The following is a 19333-nucleotide window of genomic DNA, read 5'->3' on the forward strand; positions in this document are numbered from 1 at the left end:
AACTTTATCTTCTAAATCTGTTATTATCTACAATGAAAAAATGGCAGCACTTAGATAATGTTTAAGATGATCTGGATGATCTGTAACATGTGACTTGCAGCCGAGGTTCTTCTCAGTATATAACCTAAGAATTTAAAATATTCTGTTCTATTTATTGATTTACCCTCATGCATTATTTCTAATGGTGTGGTCGAGCCTCGGGCAATATTGAATTGCTGCATGTAGTGTCATGTTATCCAAGTTCAGTGACAGTCTATCTGCAGAGAACCATTTTTCAAGATAATTTTATTTATATTTACAGATTTTGAAGTTTCTCCATTAGCATTAGTTGTAATACTTGCATCATCAGCTAAGAGAACTATTTCTACCTCTCTGTTAGATCTTTTATATATAGCAAGAACAAGAGTGGAAGAAAACCAGTTACCAGCAAAATCTCTGATACTGTAATATGTTAGCTTCTGTATGAGAATACTATGAATTGCACAATCAGATACTTTTGGTAAGTCACAGAGAATATCAGTCAGCAGTATTTTATCATTTATATTTTTTGTAATCTGATGTGTGACTTGGAAAAAAAAAAAGTGTTTTGTTCAGTGATCATTCAGAAGTCTACTTATATGATAAGTATCTTATTTTGAAATAGTCATGTTACAGTTCTTGTGCATATAATGTCCGCCCCGACAGCTGAGTGGTCAGCGCGACGGAATGCCATGCTAAGGGGCCTGGGTTTGATTCTTGGCTGGGTCGGAGATTTTCTTCACTCAGGGAGTGGGTGTTCTATTGTCTTCATCATCGCCATCTCGTCCCCATTGATGCACAGGTTGCCGAAGTGGCATCAATTCTAAAGACTTGCACCAGGTGACCGTCTACCCAAAGGCAGGCCCTGGCACACGACATTTCGTTTTTGTGGACATAATAATTTCCATTACCTTAAACTGTCCATTCAAATCCTCAGAGACATCCCATGAAGTGATGTTTAAAAATGGTGGCTATTCGACCTCTATCGTTCATTATATGGCTGTTATCTTTATTAGCAAAGTCCTCATATTCCTTAGCAGATTTTCCAATTTATCTTTTAGTTATTGCTTATATATTTATTTTTATTGCCTGAATTAGTGATTTCAGACATTATACAGAAGTTTTTTATCTCACAGCACATCATGAACTCTTCCTTAACTTCACTGTTTGCCCTGTCAATTATGTATAGTTTTCTTTTCCTTACTTGTGATAGTTTTGATTTTGCAATCCAATGTGTTTTTGATTTCTTAAGAATGCTGTCCTCCTATGAACCATAGACCTTTCTGAGGTGGAGTGGTTTACGTGTTTCAGTGATATAGACAGTGGTGTCATAGGTGCAACATCAAAGGAGGGAGAGATCAGACCAGCCTAGGGTTCCTGAAGAGGGGCAGCAGCCTTTTCAGTAGTCACAGGAGCAACAGTCTGGATGATTGATCTGTTCTTGCAGCATTGGCCAGTGTGACTTTGCTGTGCTGGTACTGTAAACAGTGATAGGAAGGGCAACCTATAGCCATTATTTTACCATAGCACATGCAGCTGTACAGTATTGTTAAATGGTGATTGCATCCTCTTGGGTAAAATATTCCAGAGCTAAAATGTCACCCCCTCAAATCTACAGGCAGGGACTACTCAGAGTGTGTCATCATCAGGAAAAACAAAACTTGAATTCTACAGGTCAGAGCATGGAATGTTAGGTCCCTTAATCATGAAGCTATGTTAGAGAACATAAAAAGGGAAATGGATCTGTTGAAATTAGATATAGTAGGAATTAGTGAAATTCTGTGGCAGGAAGAACAGGGCTTCTGGTCAGGTGAGTATTGGGTTATAAAGAAATCAAATACACTTAATTCAAGATTAAGACTTATTGATTAACAACCTAAGAATGCAGGTAAGCTATTATAAACAATATATTTAATGCATTATCTTAACAAAGGTAGACATGAAGCCAACACCCACCACAATATTATATGCCATGCATTATATGCCAACTAGCTTCATTAATGATGAAGAGATTGAACGAATGTGTGATGAGATAAGAGAAAATATTCAGATAATTAAGGTAGGCAAAAATTTAATTGTGATGGGAGGTTGGAATTTGATAGTAGGAAAAGGAAGAGAAGGAAGAATAGTACTGGAACATGGATGGGGGACAGGAATCAAAGAGGAAGTTGCTTGGCAGTATTATACACAGAGCATATTTTAATCTGATTGTAAAAACAGTCATAGGTCATTCTACCACTGTGGAATGGAATAGTTTTCATATATTTTAATAGTTGCTAATACTTGATTTAAGCATCATAAAAACTTTTTATGTATCTATTTCACGAATAGCAGTTAATCTTAAAAATTGCTATTGTCATATTATTGTGGTAGTTGTTTGATGCCTTGTTGATGGATAGTTTTAATTCTGTTTATAGGTCATGTTTAAGAAGCCTAGTGAACACAGTTCAGGTTACGGAGAGTTTCATCCAGACCCAGAATTTCGTAAGATTGTTTTTGCAGAAGATTACACAACTAAAAATGGTAACTGTGAAGAAAAGTTGAGGCCACTAATAAATAATGAACCAGCACCTGCATGGAAAGCACCTGAAGAAAATGGAACTAGACTTGGTGAGTTTTTATCTACCATGCAAATATTTCTTTGTCAGACTCATTTGGTGTGGTATGTGCTATACATGTATGTGAGATTAAATTGAAAAGTTTTTTTTTCTCTCATGCACCAGGATGGAAAGAGAGGGATACAAGTGAGTACCATTTACATTCAGTTCCTTTAATTAAAGTCTTATCTTAAATTTTACTTGTATACTTATCAACTCATTGTTATAATAAGGGGATAGTACTTCATGATAGACTCACTGCCTTCAGTCCTGTTATATTTGCAGATGTCACAATCAAGCAAAACTTTTATATTTTCTCATCATCACATATGTAGTACACTTTTTTCTTTTTACATTCTCTCTCTCTCTCTCTCTCTCTCTCTCTCTCTCTCTCTCTCACACACACACACTCACACACACACACACACACACACACACACACACACACACTCAGCAACAGTAACTTGTTAATATAACATCACAAGAATGTAGAATGGTTGACAAACACTATGTTCTTGTAGTTTCATAGCTTTACCAATTGAATGTTCCATTTGATACAGTTAACTAAGCATTTTATCTTATTTCTTTACCTTTACTATGGCACTGCACAGTGTCCCTGGGTATTATTCAAAAGAGTTTTACTATATATATAAAATCATTCTGCTGACAGATCAGGAGACCAACTGGGTAACTGAAGTGCTTCAGGGGGTAATGTTGATGTATATTAGTCCATCTAGTTTAGTAATGTTGGGTATTATTTGACTGTCAAAAACTCAGAAGCACATTTCCTGGAATCAGTTGTCTTCATCAGGAAGTAAGCAGAATACCACATCTGGAGCTCTGTGTGACAGACAAATACCCATTAGAACCAAAAAAAAACACCTGTACAGAGTAACCATTACTCTGTGATTTACTGCAGTGATGTATTGGCTGTGAACACAGAACTGAAATCTCCATTCAGAATATGTCCACATTTTTCAAGTGGACATAGTTGGTTTACTTTCAATGATTGGCTCATTAATGAATGCATAGTTGATATTTCTAAAGTAACATCCATCACAGAACTGGTACATCATTGTTTGTGAGTAAAGAGGGAGCCCCGTGGCCACTTGCCAGGCAACTGTCTAAAAGGGTGTGTAAAAGACAGAATGGCTTGAACAAGTAATGTTCTGTTACCCTTATCTATGATGGTAAAACTTTTTCAGTGACACTGTTAGACAGGTGCAGTATTTATTCACATTCTTGTGCAAATTGCAAATGATGTAGGCACTAAGTAGACTACTCACTGAATAGCAGAAGTCTTAGGTGAACTCCCCCCACACACATGCCCGCGTGGATGCATGCTCACACACATAGCCACACCTGGGCTGATACATTGTGCTGGCTGATTGTGTTTATAGCCAGTACAATGTAGCTGCAGATGCATAGGATTCATCCAAAAGCTAGAAAAGTTTGGTGATTTATCTGGTAACAAATAGGCAACCATGTTGCATATTTATTACCAGATAAATCAACAATTTAAATCAAAGTCACAGTTTGTCATCCACAAAAGATATAATGAAATTAGAAAAGTTTTCATTCTCTTTTGTGTGCATACCAACACCTCAGTGCTTCTGCTATTTGGTGAATTTTATCCTTTAGTGTCATATTATTTACATTGCACCAGAACTCTCATTATTCTTAAACCACATGGCAAGTGTATAAAATTAAAGCAGTTCTATTTCTTTGTAGTATCAAGAGTTTGTGTTTCAATTTATAATGATCTGTATTTTTTATAAGAAATTCGGTCACCATCAGGACAAATATATTTTTAATTGTGAGTGCTGACTCAATCCTACATGTTTGGGGATGATAAAAATTTTCCAGATTTTTATGCGCGGCATCAGATTGTATCTAAATTTGTCTTTGGTTGGTTAAATTACTCTTTATTTACTAATATGCTGATGAATTTATACCATTACTTAATTGAGAATGCTAATTTGCACTCAAGGGGGGGGGGTAGTAATTTACATAACTAAAATCTGAAAATTACTGTATACAAAATGGTTGTGCGTGACAGGAAGTCTCATCACATTGATCACAAAATTGTTAGATGCAGAGCAATCATGAATCAGAATTAGAAAGAAACAGATTCACCAGGCAGGAATGTAGATTCTGGGAATTTATATAAGAACAGGGACGAATACCAGATTAAACTAGGTATTAAATGTAGCATCTTAAAAATTGTATGTTATACAGACATAGGAAAAAGGACAAATTATGTAACAAAAGTACTTGGGAAAACAAGGAAAAGAGGTTACAGTGTTAAAAGTTCAAAGAATGAAAAGGGAAAGAAAATCTTATCTGGGCCAAGGCAACTATTAAATACAAGGTGAAAGTCTGAAGCAACAATAACAATATTGCACAATATTTTGAATGTAACAAAAATGTACATTCATGTAGTATGGAAAGTTCTGGCAGAATGTAACAAAAAAATACGAGTAAGAGTAACAACTCACCAAATATTAGAGATGTTGAATCATTGACAAGCATATAAAAATCGCTGAAAACTTTGCTAGCTTTCAGATGAATCCTTTTTCGAACTAGAGAAAAACACACACACACACACACACACACACACACACACACACATACATTGTGCCAGCTGAGTACACAATGGTGGGACTGCAGTTCTGCAGGTAGAATGGCGTGAGGATTCGTGCTGGGTGGAGTGGTTGAGACACAAATGAGGTGGAGAATGGGAGGGAGGTGGAGGGACCATGGATGATGGCTCGGAGGAAGAGAAAGTGAGAATTAGAGGCATCAGTTGCATTGGATAGGAATTTAGACACCCTGAAAGACACTCCATAACTGGTGTGTTCATGCAGCACACAAAATGAGGAGGAATGGGATGGGAAGGAATGACAGAAGATAGGAAGGAGAGACTGAGGAAGAGGATTTGACAGTATGAGTGAAGTCGAGGTCCTGGGGTGGGTTGGAGTTGGTTATGGGGTAGTGTTTAACAGAAATTGAAGCCAAGAGGATTATGATGTATTCACAAACTTCTACTTATGATTGTTAAACTGGATCACAAAGTGGAATCAGCAGAAAATCGTCTCGTGCGTGTGACTTGTATTGAGAGAAATAAACTGTGAGACCACTGTGAACATATGGTTAACATTTGTATGAAACTACCATTAGTGGTAATAAGAAAGTCATGGCAGCCAATCAAATGGATGGTAGGTGTGTTTTTTATGTATTGTCACCATCTGCCTACAGGCCACTCATGTGTCTGTGAAAGTGGATTTAATTGGGAGTTTTGAAAGAATTATATCCTATTAATTCTCAATCATTGGTCCATTTGTATTCATTCAGTGACGTATTTGCAAATGGAAAGAAGAGTGCAAGTGGTATTTGATGTATTGCTGTTAGTGTTTGAACATTTTACCCACTATGTAATATTCTGTTGCTGTGTTGTAATAAGAGAAGATATGCACTGGATTGAGGGGAAGCTATGATTTTGGCCTTTACACTACTTGCATAATAGTAGTTGCTGGCAAAGACAGTCACACAAAGTACACATTCAGCCATTATTATTGTCAAATTTCAAACTAAATTCAACCAATAGCAAGCCATGCTGCCAAGGCGTGTGTAACTATACCTTGACTAATTTCTGTCCAGACATATTAATATGGAAGACCTTTGTGTAACAGACATACTTTAGCTGTAAAAAACATACAGTAAAATATTTGCAGTAATGCTCTAAATCTGCTTGAGAAAAATTTAGATTGTTAGATTGTTTTTCATTGCCTCCAGATGAGAAATTTTATCCCATGGTATCCTAACTTGTGTTCTCTTCAGCTCACTACTTCAAAAGTATTAAACCTTGCTGTGAACAGCAGTCAAAATATTGAAATTCGTCTCACGTTATTAGTCCTCTAGTCCTTTAGTTTGGCCATATGACATCATATGAAGTCAGGGAGGCTGGCTGGCGCACCAACCCTCGTTGCCAATCTGCTGGGTGGATTTTTGAAACTTTTTGTTTTTTTTTAGAGGCGGGAGGGGGGGGGGGTCATTCCTTTATTGGGGGAAAGAGACTGATGTGTAACTGACAAAAGGAAAAGATAAATAGCCCCAATGTGCAAGGTAGGAATTGAAGCTAGCTATGGAGTATATAATAATTAGTTATATTCAATCAATGTATCAAAGTTGAGAGTGAAAACTGTAAAGATATCATTCAAGTGCAGGTGAATATGAAATACAAAAGAAATGAGAGAGATTGGAGTGACGTGATAAGTGAGAAAGGAGTTAAAATGGAACAACAAATTATGAAAAATGGGAAAATTAGGAAAAATAACCTGATGCGGTTGGTAGTTTATATTACAGACTCGAAATTGATGATGTATCTGCTGTTGTATTCCAGGGCTTTGGAAATTGTGGTACAGTATTTTGCTTCAGGCTAGTACATCTGATATGTGTGCAATTTTTTTTCCTAATGTTTCATTGGTTCCCTAGTAATTATTGCTGGCTAATTAACTGTATAAAAGTTCTGGAAGTAACAGATGAACAACTGTTTATCTATTTGTTTCTTGCTTGTCAGCCATGCTTTAGTTGTTAATGTTTCAGTAATTCTGTCCAACTTAGTGACTTTCTGAATTATTGTGTGAAAACAACTCTCATTTACTTTGATACACAAAAAGCAGTCTATCAGCTGCATATAAACGTGTTAGTTAAGTTTGTATAATTACTGAATCAGATTGCATATTTGACATACCAGTCCAGAATTAATCTGTTTTAGTATAGAAAATATGTTGGACATTTCCAACTGTTAGTGAGCTATACTACTCAACTTTTCAGGTCAGGAAACTGTGCAGCTAATGATATTAGATTATTATTTTTTTCTTACAGTCTGAGTTGTTGATATTCTCTTTTACCATATTTGCTGTGTGTTATAAACATTATCTGAATGTCCTGTGACTATTATTATTTCTCATATGAATCATTTGTTTTGTACTTGTGAACAGCTTTTAACCCATTCTTTCTTCAGCAAAATCAGTGAACAGTTGCATTATGTCCAGTATTTGACATAAACCTTATAAACTTGTATGTTGCCCAAGCTGGAGGAGACCTGGATGGAATTGATGTACTGATCTGTTTAATGTTAACACTGGAGGCTTGGTTTTAAAAATGGAAATTTGTAGGACCTGTTGATTAATTCTAAGATCTCTTTCAGTTCACCATAAGCTGTCCACAATTGAGTTATGTGAGATGTCCATCTTTCTTGTTTCTTATGAGGGCATGCACGAGTTTTGCTGGCAAGCCAATGTCCCATTGAAGAATCCAAGTGAGAGTTGATGTTAAACAAATTTTAATGCTAAGCAAAAGTTAATGCTTTGCCATTGTGTTTCAAAAGAAGTATGACACAAATTTAGTTTCCTGTCTAAGAAAGTAATATTAAAGGAGAAACACCATCGTATGACTCCTACAGTAAAGAATTATTGGCTCTTCACTATAGCCCTGTTTTGGAAATCATCTAGGAATAAAGGTGCAGTGGCAGGTTACTATGGTCTGTCTTTCAGGGGATCTAGAGATTGATCACCTGCGCAAGCGGCTTGAGGAGACAGAAGCAGCCATGGAGAGGATTGTAGCTCAGATGGGTTCAGTTCCTCTTCCCTTGCATTCCTCATCAGGCATGTGTTTGGGTTCATTTCATGCCAAGGTTAGGGCAGTATGCTCATATCCACAGCTTGGTGGCTTGCATGGCATTTTGATTTTTTATCGCATTTGCAGTTCATGTCATTGAAAATGTGTCCACTGCTAGAAATTCCAGGAAACATTGCTGTTTGTGTTTGTAGGTGCACCACTATGAACTTTCATACCTGAATAGAATATGATCACATTTTGTACAGCTTAGAACAGATGTGAATATCAAGAGCTGAAAATAAATGTATTAACAGCCATCACTCATGAAGTTAGAGCAAGATTGTTGTGCATCAAGCACAAAATTTCTGAAAATGGTGTGCAAAATAGAAACAGCAATGTCAAAACATCAGTAATGTGGTTTAGATACGTACCCTGTAAATATAGATTTGTGAAATTATTAATTGTATCCACTGTCACAGACAAGAATTCTTGAGACCTGAATCTTGTGGCAGTAATGATTGGAAGTTTCTTTGCTGTAATTTATCTCTCATTTACCCTCTTTTGACCTACTTCTTTCGTAGTTATGACAGCAATCACAGGATTAATAGCTGAAGTGGATCTTCAAAGAGAGATTCTAGAAAAGCGAGCTGGAACACAAAACAGTTCTCTGTCAGAAAAGAAGGTACTGTGTAATGACACTGTTGGCATTTGTCAAGTGTCCTGCATGGCTAAGTAGCTTTACAACCAAGTAACAATGAGCAGTGTGGGTGTGAGCTATAATGAGATGAAGAACTACATTTTTTCGTACTCTTGTTATTGAAATTATTTTAGTTCTGGATAACACTTTTAATGTGTTTAATGTATGTATACCAGTTAATTAAATGACAATTAAAGTGCGGATTTCAGATATAATTATGCAGAAGTTTAACTGAGAGAAGATGTAGTGACTTTCATCAAGTCATTACTTAGATGTAGGACTTTTCATAACAAAATAAAAATTTTTGCAAAAATAAATGTTATGTTTATAAACTTGTGTTTTTTCTTGTTATAATAGTTATATAATTTATTCTGAAAAGTGACTTCATCATTAGTTTACAAAAGTTTTCTAATGTGTTACTAGTAACTGGAATTGCAGTCAATTGAATGCTGTGATCCTACAACTGTTGTCATTAGGGGAAATATCAGACATTTGGAGCCACACATTGTCTTAAGTCTCTTTACTTTATGAGACAGGAATGTGCCACCATAAAATAACTGTCCAATTTTCTGTTTCTGATTTGCACTCAGTTTGACAAAAACCACTTTGGAATAAACACTCAATCTCACACACATTACACTAAACATGATTGCCCATCAACTTACCAATTGACAAATCAATAACAACTAAAGCTGGGACTCAGATAATTATTATTCATCTTACTTCTCATTCTCATTGAGTGGAGCCTTGGAATTTTTATGTGCATCAGTTTTTTAAATCTTCTCATGGTGGTATCTGAGTGTACACAGTGCTGCCATCATCTTCTTAGCATCTCTTATTAAAAAAGAGAATACTGCTGTTATACTTTAATTTCCCCAGTCACCACAACATAGTCCCCCTGGTCTCTTGTACTAGGAGTTGAACAAATCATTATTGGAAGGCCACTGACATGTTAGATTACTGTTGCAATCCCAGTGAGAGTTAAATGGAATTCCATTTCATGGGGAAAATAAAGATGGGTAGAGCCATGGTCAGATGAATAGGGTGGGAGTGGATGAACATTCTCATGATGAAGCAAACTGTCTTAATCCTTCACCCCTCTTTCTGTTTGTACCAAATTTTTTCCACTAGTTTCCTCCAAGCATCATAATAGAACAATTCGAAAACACAAACTTTAATTCCTTGTGGATTGTTCTATGATTTTTAACAACAATTACATAATGTTGCTTTGAAATTTCTTTTATTCACTGTATCCCCCAGAAAGTACAGAATTTACTATGGCAATAGTTATTTCAGTTCATATGCTAAAATGCGTTAGCATGTCCCATGTGACAACCCAAAATACTACATCCAAAGCACACTACCTGCTTCCTGACATTGTAGTCTGATTTGAAACTGTGGGACAATTGTAACAAGATAGTTTCTTACCTAAAGCAAGATAACCGTGTGCATCATCTGCTGATAGAACAATTCAACATAGTAATTCATGTGTAGAGTTTTAACACAATATCAGTGTGTTGTAAATAGTGGTAATATTAAACGTCCGTAGTTTTCTTTAAGAAAGGTAATATTAAAATATTTTGTACACGACACATAAAGTGACATATCTCTAATCACAAGTGAATGTAGAACCATTTTCTGACTACATAGGCTCTCCAAGGACCTGAGAAGAGTTCCACTTATTTTACATTCATCAAATTTGTAATTTACAGTTTGGATCATCTCTTCAGAATGTAATGCAAACACAGAACTGTAATTTACATTTAGAATCCTCTCTTGTGAATATAATGCAGAAGTTTCCAAAGTATGATCACAGTTTTGATTTCATATTATGTGTTACAATAAATTGCTCACAATTGGTAGTACCCAAGATACCTGTTCCATAGATGTGCTCATATTGTTTGAAAATTTAGAATTGCTTTCTTCTGTATTTCATCTTAAGTAGATATCACAGGTTGACTGTGTTTCTATGTATTAAGCACAAATCTGTTGTGTGAAGTTTCGTTATGATGTGCTAAATAGTAAATGTTGAAATGTCCTGGCAGATTAAAACTGTATGCTGGACCGAGACTCAAACTCGGGACCTATGCCTTTCGCGGGCCATCTGAGCTACCCAAGTATGACTCACAACCCATCCTCACAGCCTTAATTCTGCCAGTACCTTGTCTTCTACCTTCCAAACTTCACAGAAGCTCTCCTGCAAACCTTGCAGAACTAGCACTTTTGGAAGAAACGATATTGCAGAGAGATGGCTTTGCCACAGCCTGGGGGAAGTTTCCAGAATTTCATTTCTTCGCAGTATCCTTTCTTCCAGGAGTGCTAGTTCTGCAAAGTTTTTCAGGAGAGCTTCTGTGAAGTTTGGAAACTAGGAGATGAGGCCCTGGCGGAATTAAGGCCGTGAGGATGGCTCGTGAGTCGTGTTTGGGCGGCTCAGATGGTAGAGAACTTGCCCGCAAAAGGCAAAGGTCCTGAGTTCGAGTCTTGGTCCGACACAAGTTTTAATCTGCCAGGAGGTTTCATATCAGCGTACACTCCACTGCAGAGTGAAAATTTCATTGTAGTAAATGTTGTTTGCCTATGTGTATCCTATTTGTTTTTCTTTCCTTCTGGTATTTCATTAGTAACCATTTTTATCCCACTGTTCAGATTATCTGAAAATAAAAACAGTTTGTGTTAAATAAAATAATTCCCAATTTGGTTTGTCCTATAAGCACTAGAGGTCATAAAATATGTGTATAATGTAAGCAGTAATTGCTAAATTTTGAACTAGTGTATGCAGCCTAACAAAAGAAATGAAGCACCCAGTAGGGGCACTGCAAACAAAATGAAACTTCATAAGTTGTAAGGTTGTATGATGTTACTCCAGTGATTACAAATTCGAGCCAAATTTACAAAGAACTTGGCAATATGAGCCCACTTACCTATATAACACTGCAATCCCTCCTGCCTGGATGCATGCACCGATTCAGTTGGGATGTGTGCCATAAAGTTATTGTATACTCTCCAGAGCCAAATTGAACCTCAACCATTGTAACTGGATTTTGATATCCTGGATACTGGCAATGGGACAGAGTTGACGTCTAAATTGGTACCACACAACTTCTGTCAGGGACAGATCTGGGTACCTTACTTTGTACTGGAGTACCCCAACATCAGGCACACAGTTCAAAGAGGCATGTGCCATGTTTGGATGAGCATTGTCCTTTTGAAAAAGGCACCATGATACTGTCATATGTGAGAGCAACACATACTGTCATATGTGAGAGCAACATTGGTTTGACTCTTCAAAACATTGGAAGGATGTGACTTTTGCCCAGGTTGCCACCATACACACCTGTGATGATCATCCAGGGTAGTGAGGAACCATGATTCATTGCTGAACATAATACACAGTTCAATACTATTTGTCAGTAGTCCACTCTTCTTGGTCATGGCACCACTCTAAATGCAGCCATTTGTGTTGTAGTGTTAACAGCAGCGTATGCATGGGATGGTAATTCACCATTCCAGCTGCAGTTAGTTCTGACCAATGGTGCAGGATGACACAACATGTTGCAGAAAGTCCACTACTTGTTCTAGGATTGCAGGTGCAGATGTGAAGTGTTATGATCTACTTGGTGCACAATACAGCGATCCTCCCTTGTGGTGGTCAGATGTGGTCAACCAGAATCTTGACAATGAGTATGCCTGCCCAAACGTTCCTGTGCTCTCCAACATTGGGGCAATGTCACATCCAAATTATCACATCCAAATAACCCACAAATATGGATACTGCACGATTCGACCAGGTAGTTAAATTGAGACCCACAATGAGGCCTCATTCAAACTTTAAACTTTGTAGTTGCTGATAATGGCCTCTCTTATGAATACTCAGTACTTCGCATTTTTCACAGTAATGATTCAATATCTGATGCTGTTCACACCCCTCTCTGTATACGCTGCCAAGTCTGGTAACCTGGTAACAACTTTAAATCATGGAATCATGGACAAGATTAATGCCCTCTTGGGGCCTTACTAGCTGCCAGAGATAATTGCAACTCTAATCATTTACATACCTGCCAAGGATGTATAAATGCATGAAACTACAGTGACATCCGACCATGCATTTGGGTGCTTCACTCTGGATGTTTTTTTTTTTTTTTGGGTGTGTATATAATACTTATTTACATATATTTATGTTCTGAAGAAGTGACTACTAGGGACCTGAAAATTTTACATTTGCAATAAATGCGAATACAGATACAAAAACATGAAATTACCTAATAAATACTATTTTCTAGTCAGTTGCACGCAGATGAACTGTTTTATGAAGTATAGTTTGGAAAAGCTTTATTTACTGCATATAAATATCAAAAGGCTTCATCCTTAAATTTGTATGTCTAATCATTTACAAACAAACAAAATTTTAAGTGTGAATTTTGCCAAAAAAAGAGAAGTTATTTATTCTGGTCCCTAGTGATTACTGTTTTACGTACACTACTAAATGGAAAAATTGCAGTACTAAAAATAAGGGATCAGAGTACTATGAAATTTGTATCATATATTTTACTAATAAGAATATAGGAAAACAATTGTAGTTACAACTTATTATTCAGTGGCACTAGTTCCGTATTTTTGTGGTGCCTCCACATCCTGCAGTAAGATTTTATGTAATGTATTGGCTAATTTTGAGAGAATGTGAAATCTGTAGCAACCAGTTTCATTAATGATACCACAGTGTGGTCACACAATCACACCTGTTGTTCCTAGTTTGTAATGATCGATAATGCTTACTTATCATTACCTTGTGCAGCAGATACCTCAGATTAGAATGTACTCGTGAACATATTGTATGGTGTATGAGTTTCAATAAGAAATATTGGTAATGTTAAAGTTATGAAAGTCATTATATATCTTTTAGATGATACCAAGTTAATGCATACATTTTCATAGTCAAACTTAATGTTAGAAAACTGTCCAAACCTTTCCTTCATATGAAAAGGAAAATTCTATAAGAAATTTTTGAAATCCACAAATAGTCAGAGGGACTGACCAGTAATTGAATTCATGAGATGGAATTCCAGGCACATGTGGTATAAACTCACAGATCATTATAAGGTACTAAATTTTAGAACAATTTGTTCCTTCTACAGGGGAGAATAGGGAAACAGTTGAGAAAGAAGGGGGACAGGAGGGACAGATCACTCAGATTCTCTGCACCTCCCACTCCTGTCAGCTAGTTCTCTTTTCTCCTCTGAGGAAATGTTCTTTGGCTGTGAAAGTTAGCTGAGCTGTTATTTATTTATTTATTTATTTATATGAGCATCTATTGGCTTTGTTGGAGTTGCACCTCCTGAAGATAAGAATTGGTCTGCTTATATACTTACATGTAATTAAGCCTTGTTAATTGTTAATAGTTTTAACTGAATCAAGTCATCAAGATGAAAATGTTATGTAGCACTGTAAGAGATGACTTTGATTGTTTTCTAATGAAAAATTTTTAGTACGGGGCATGTTCAGAAGGTAGGTGTACTAGATTTTTACATTCTTTTTTGAAAAATTGTACTTGAAAAACTTACAGGATACTGTGGGTACACTTGTTGACTATTTTTGCACATAATTGCAATCCCATTCAGTACATGTGATAAGCTGTGGCACAATCTTCTTTATGACCTCCTCAAAGAATTCTCCTGTCAGATCCTTCCCCCACTTCAGAACCTCTCATCAATTAAAAATTTATTCTTGTGTGCCTTCAGGGAGAAGAAAAGGATGATAATCTGCAGGTGCCAAGTCAAGGGAACATGGTGGATGGTTCAAAACATCCCATCTAAATGAGTCCTAGGATGCATTGGTGGCTAAAAGGCTATGTGAAGATGGGCATTGCCTTGCAGCAAGTGCACTCCTCTTGTCAGCATACCCCTCATTTTGTTTTGAATACTCCTTTTAAAATGTTTCGGGGTCTCACAATATAGTTGTGCATTGATGTTTTTCCCCTGATGCTAAAATTCAACCAAAATGATGCTGTCCAGCCCCAAGACACATAGGCCATGATTTTTTTGACCAGAACTATGGGTTTGAATTTTTTTGCAGATAGGGAATTGGTGTGATGCCACTGTGACAACTGTCTTTTTGCCTCAGGCATGTAATGAGTCACCCAAATTTCATTTTTGGTCACAATAGAGCTCAGAAAATCCTCACCTTCCAATTTAATTTGCTCGCATGCACTATTGACTTTATTTTTCTTGTGCTCCTCTGTCAGGTGTTTTGCGACCCATCTTGCACACTGTTTCCAGTATCCCAACATTTCTGTGAGTGTCTCGTATAAGAGAGTTTCAGAGAGTTGTGTAAACATTGCAGAAATTTCATCCATTTTTTGCACCAACTCAAGTCAAAATAGTAGGTCTTCCAACCCTCTGTTCATCATGAACATTTGTTCTACCTCCACTAAACACTCTACACCATGTTAACACACTCATTCTGTTCATAACATCTTTGCCACAAACCATTTTGATTCATAAAAAAATTTCATTAAGTGCTATTCTTTCCACGATTAGGAAGTGGATCACAGCATGTGGCTCACACATGATGGGATTTTTTACCTACATCTTTTGTGCAGCTGGACACTATAACTAGAGTTTGTCTACTACCATGTTCTTGTGATGTTTGCTCTGGTCAGGGGATCCCCTTCTACTACTCAGTGTTGCCAACCCTCTAAAAACAAAAGGCCACAACCTGTTACGGTTAGTGTACATGTACTTTCTGAACATGCCTCAATTTGTACTGGATAAATGGTAAGCATATCTGTGTGATCATATGTTGTAGGTCTATATTTTTTGAAGCCTTTACTGTTGAACATTATTTTTACACCTACCCTTTCGTGTTCGCCTTCTCTCGACACTGGACAAAACAGGTTTCCTCAAAACAGTTGGAAGTGAGTCCCACTGCCTAAGTTTCAGTTTCAGAGAGAGGGAGCACCTCAAACTTGTTGGTTACAGGGATTGGTACAGTACCTTGAGTCCTTCCTGGTCCCCATGCACCCTGTACAGGACACCTAGATCTACCATTGACACGCCACTTGCAGTCAGGTGGATGAGTAATGGAGTCAGGTGGATGAGTAATGGTAGATCCTGTACTTTCTGCAGAGGTGACAGGATCCAGAGGAGAGGATAGTACTTGAGGTATCTGTGGTATGGGTATCACAGGTACACAAATCTCAGGAGCTCTTCCAACACACTGACTTGCAGCAACTGTCAATCGTTTCCAGCTGCTTACGAATTTCAACCAATTAATCCCATGTTTGAGAACAGCATTCTTAATGGGACTGCATTTTGGCTGGTGTATTGTATTACAAGGCAGTGAACAAATAACTTTAAATTAAGCCCGCTGACTATCTTTTAATCAGTTGAGCTAAGAGGAAGGAAATAACAAAATAAGATTTCTATTAAGGCAATACAAAAACCTGTGGTAAAAATTACTAGTTTCCTTTGAGGTTATATAGTTGTTCACAAACTTAAATATAGAGTTATTTATGATAGATGCAGATAACTTGTGTGGCTACTCCTCTTTAAGGGAACTAGATGTAACATATTATGTTAGTTAGACTATCTGCAACTAAATCAAATGCTGATTTACTACAAATTGCTCATTAATTATGCAAAGAACAACGCTAGCGTCTGAAAATTCTCAAAAATACACCTTTATTTGTGTTGGTATACAATGAATACAGGGGTGATGTATTCTTGCTAGAACTGTGAACCACAAGTGCTGATCTGCTATGAAATAAATTACACATCCAAAACTTACAAAAATAAAGTTTTGTAAGCATCTGAAAATTCTCAAAAATAACCTGTTTTTCACATAATTGTGCAATGAAATTAGAGAACAATTGTTTTGAATGAGGATAGGCCTCTGTTCTCAAAAATTATAAAAGAACACAATTAAGTTCAAGCCTATTATTGACAATAGCAGTACGTGTTTATTGCGACACTCGCAAATATTCAGTATTTCACAATGTATCACAATACAAATGGATGTTGATACAATCAATATAAAATTATGCTGAAGCGACATGATCAGTAAAATAAGTGAATCCGGAACTCTGAATTGGTACACAGTTCTTGTACACGTGGTCTCATACGAAGGAAAATTCTGAAGTTTGCTTTTGTATATAAATAAAAGTGCATATTGCATGATTTTTCACTTGGCTGATTCTGTGCACACTTCTTCACTGGTATTCCAAAGAAGAACACTGCAGCCTGAGTTTATTACGGTGAAAATCGCGAAAATGTGCAGCCTCAACAAAGCACGTCTTATGCCTGTTGCAGCTAAGAAGCATGACCAGAAGAACAACATTATATAATGGAGATAATTTGGGTGCAGTGCCCATGGTGTCTTTTTCTTTGTATTCCTACGTATTCCTTTTTGTGAGAGCAGTATAATATATATTGTATAAGATTATAAAAGTCGCTTTTTTCATTTACTCTGAGAATGAAAGTAGTTCTATGGCACTCCACTGTCATCATTGCGAGATACTTATTTTACTTGTCATGGCTGTAGAAATCTGAGTGTTTTTAAGACTGTGTAACAGTTGTTCCTATTTGAAAACAATGTAAAAAGTTTTTTCTCAAATTTCTGTAAAATATAGATCTATGTTTCACCCTGTTGTTCATTTTTCTAAAAGGTACTGTGCTTGTTACATGCTCTATTCACTAACTACAACAAGAGAATAACTTTCTTGAAAACTGGTATACATTTCCAAAGAAACAATGTGTTTTATACTTATGTAATTTCTTCATCTCATTGCAACACCCAACTTTATGATGCAGAACCCAAGTACAAAATATTTAATGATTAAAGAATTTTTGATCTCTAATCAGCTGCAGAATATTAACAAAATACAATTTTTCATGGATAATATTACTTCTTATCTTTATAAAAGGTTACTCTTTTAAATGAATCAATAATATTTCTTTAATACCAGAATAATACAACACATCATACAATTACATTAGTATAATGTAAGGGAAAATTTTCTGATAATCGTCTCTCGCATGCTTTTCTATTATGTATGACTTTCTTTGCATTCAGTCTGTTCAAGGATGCAAATATTGAGACAGTGTTATAGTTTTAGTTATGAATTGACTTGCATGCACGTACCCACCCACCCATCCTTTCCTCTCTCTCTCTCTCCCCCCCCCCCCCCCCCCCCACACACACACACACACACACACACACAGTAACCTGAGGTCTTACTGTTTAAACTTTTGCAATTACAACTGCATTCATAAACCTTAACTGATTCCTTCAACTTGTACTATACCATCGTATTCAGACACCTGACGTCTAGAGTATGTTTTTGATCCTGTAGCATAAAAACTTTCAGTAGCCTTGTGATATAACAATGTGTTTGTTAGTGTACTTAGATTTTCCTTTTCTGTGATGGTATTATTTGCAGTCCTGTAGGAGATGATGATGATCAATTCCTTTTAGTCAGTAATAAGTTACTTGCATTTACAGTCAGTAGTTTTACCAGATTAGTTTGTTTGCATTAGCGAATGAAGCACTTCTTCTTGCAAGATAGAAAATGTGTAACAAAATATTTAATTTCATTTGGATATTTCTTATTTTGTTGTCTGTGAACTGTGTGCAAATCACCAGTTATGCACAATTGTTATAATCGCACGATATGTTCCCACTGAATTTGCTGCAGCTTATGCATGAATTTGTCTGGGTAAGCATTCATTAAAATTCACAGTTAGTATATTAAAATAGCATGATAGTAGTACTGAACACAAGTATTTGAGCATAAGTTATAGTGATAATATTTTCTATTTAGGAGTGTGTTTGCAAATCACAAATGTGTAAAACAGTCTGGCAGATTGAAACTATGTGCTAGAATATGTTTCAAACCTGGGGCATAGAGCACTTTTCCATGAAACGCAAAGATCTCAGGTTGGAAACTTAGTTCAGCACACAGTTTTAGTTTGTCAGAAAGTTTCATATCAATGCAATCTGTGCTGCAGAGCGAAAAATTTGTTCTGGAAACATCCCCCAGACTGTGGCTGAGCCATGTCCTCACAATAGCCTTTCTTACAGGAGTGCTATTTCTCCAAGTTTTGCAGAAAAACTCCTGTGAAGCTTGGGAGATGAGTTACTAGCAGAAAGAAAGCTATGAGGATGGGCCATGAGTCATACTTGGATAGTTCAGTTGGTAGAGGACTTGATTGTCAAAGACAAAGGTCCCTGGTTAGAGTCACAGTTGTGCATACTGTTTTAATCTGCCAGGAAGTGGTGTATCAGCAGTCTTTGCTGTAGAGTGAAAACTTCGTTCTGGCGCAAATGTGTTGTTTGTGAAATGCCAAGTTCATATTGGCAACGAGATATAGACAAACATCTGTGGTTTGAAAAATTTTTGCATATG

At 36.6% G+C, this 19333-nt stretch overlaps 1 protein-coding gene across 10 annotated transcripts in view; it reads left to right on the forward strand.

Annotated features, from left to right (window-relative positions):
• Positions 1-19333, forward strand: part of LOC126484604 (FK506-binding protein 5-like) — a 216535-nt gene that overhangs the window by 46864 nt on the left and 150338 nt on the right. For 3 of the 10 annotated variants that reach the window (XM_050108171.1, XM_050108176.1, XM_050108181.1), the window contains 3 exons: positions 2436-2628; positions 2742-2762; positions 8174-8313. In XM_050108171.1, coding sequence (XP_049964128.1) covers positions 2436-2628; positions 2742-2762; positions 8174-8313 — 354 coding nt within the window. Of the gene's footprint in view, positions 1-2435; positions 2629-2741; positions 2763-8173; positions 8314-8818; positions 8920-19333 lie in introns of all 10 variants that reach the window. The other 7 variants (XM_050108179.1, XM_050108174.1, XM_050108177.1 and 4 more) reach the window with 3 other exon arrangements.

The sequence above is a fragment of the Schistocerca serialis genome, chromosome 6 (assembly GCF_023864345.2).
Source record: "Schistocerca serialis cubense isolate TAMUIC-IGC-003099 chromosome 6, iqSchSeri2.2, whole genome shotgun sequence".
Lineage (NCBI taxonomy): Eukaryota > Metazoa > Arthropoda > Insecta > Orthoptera > Acrididae > Schistocerca > Schistocerca serialis.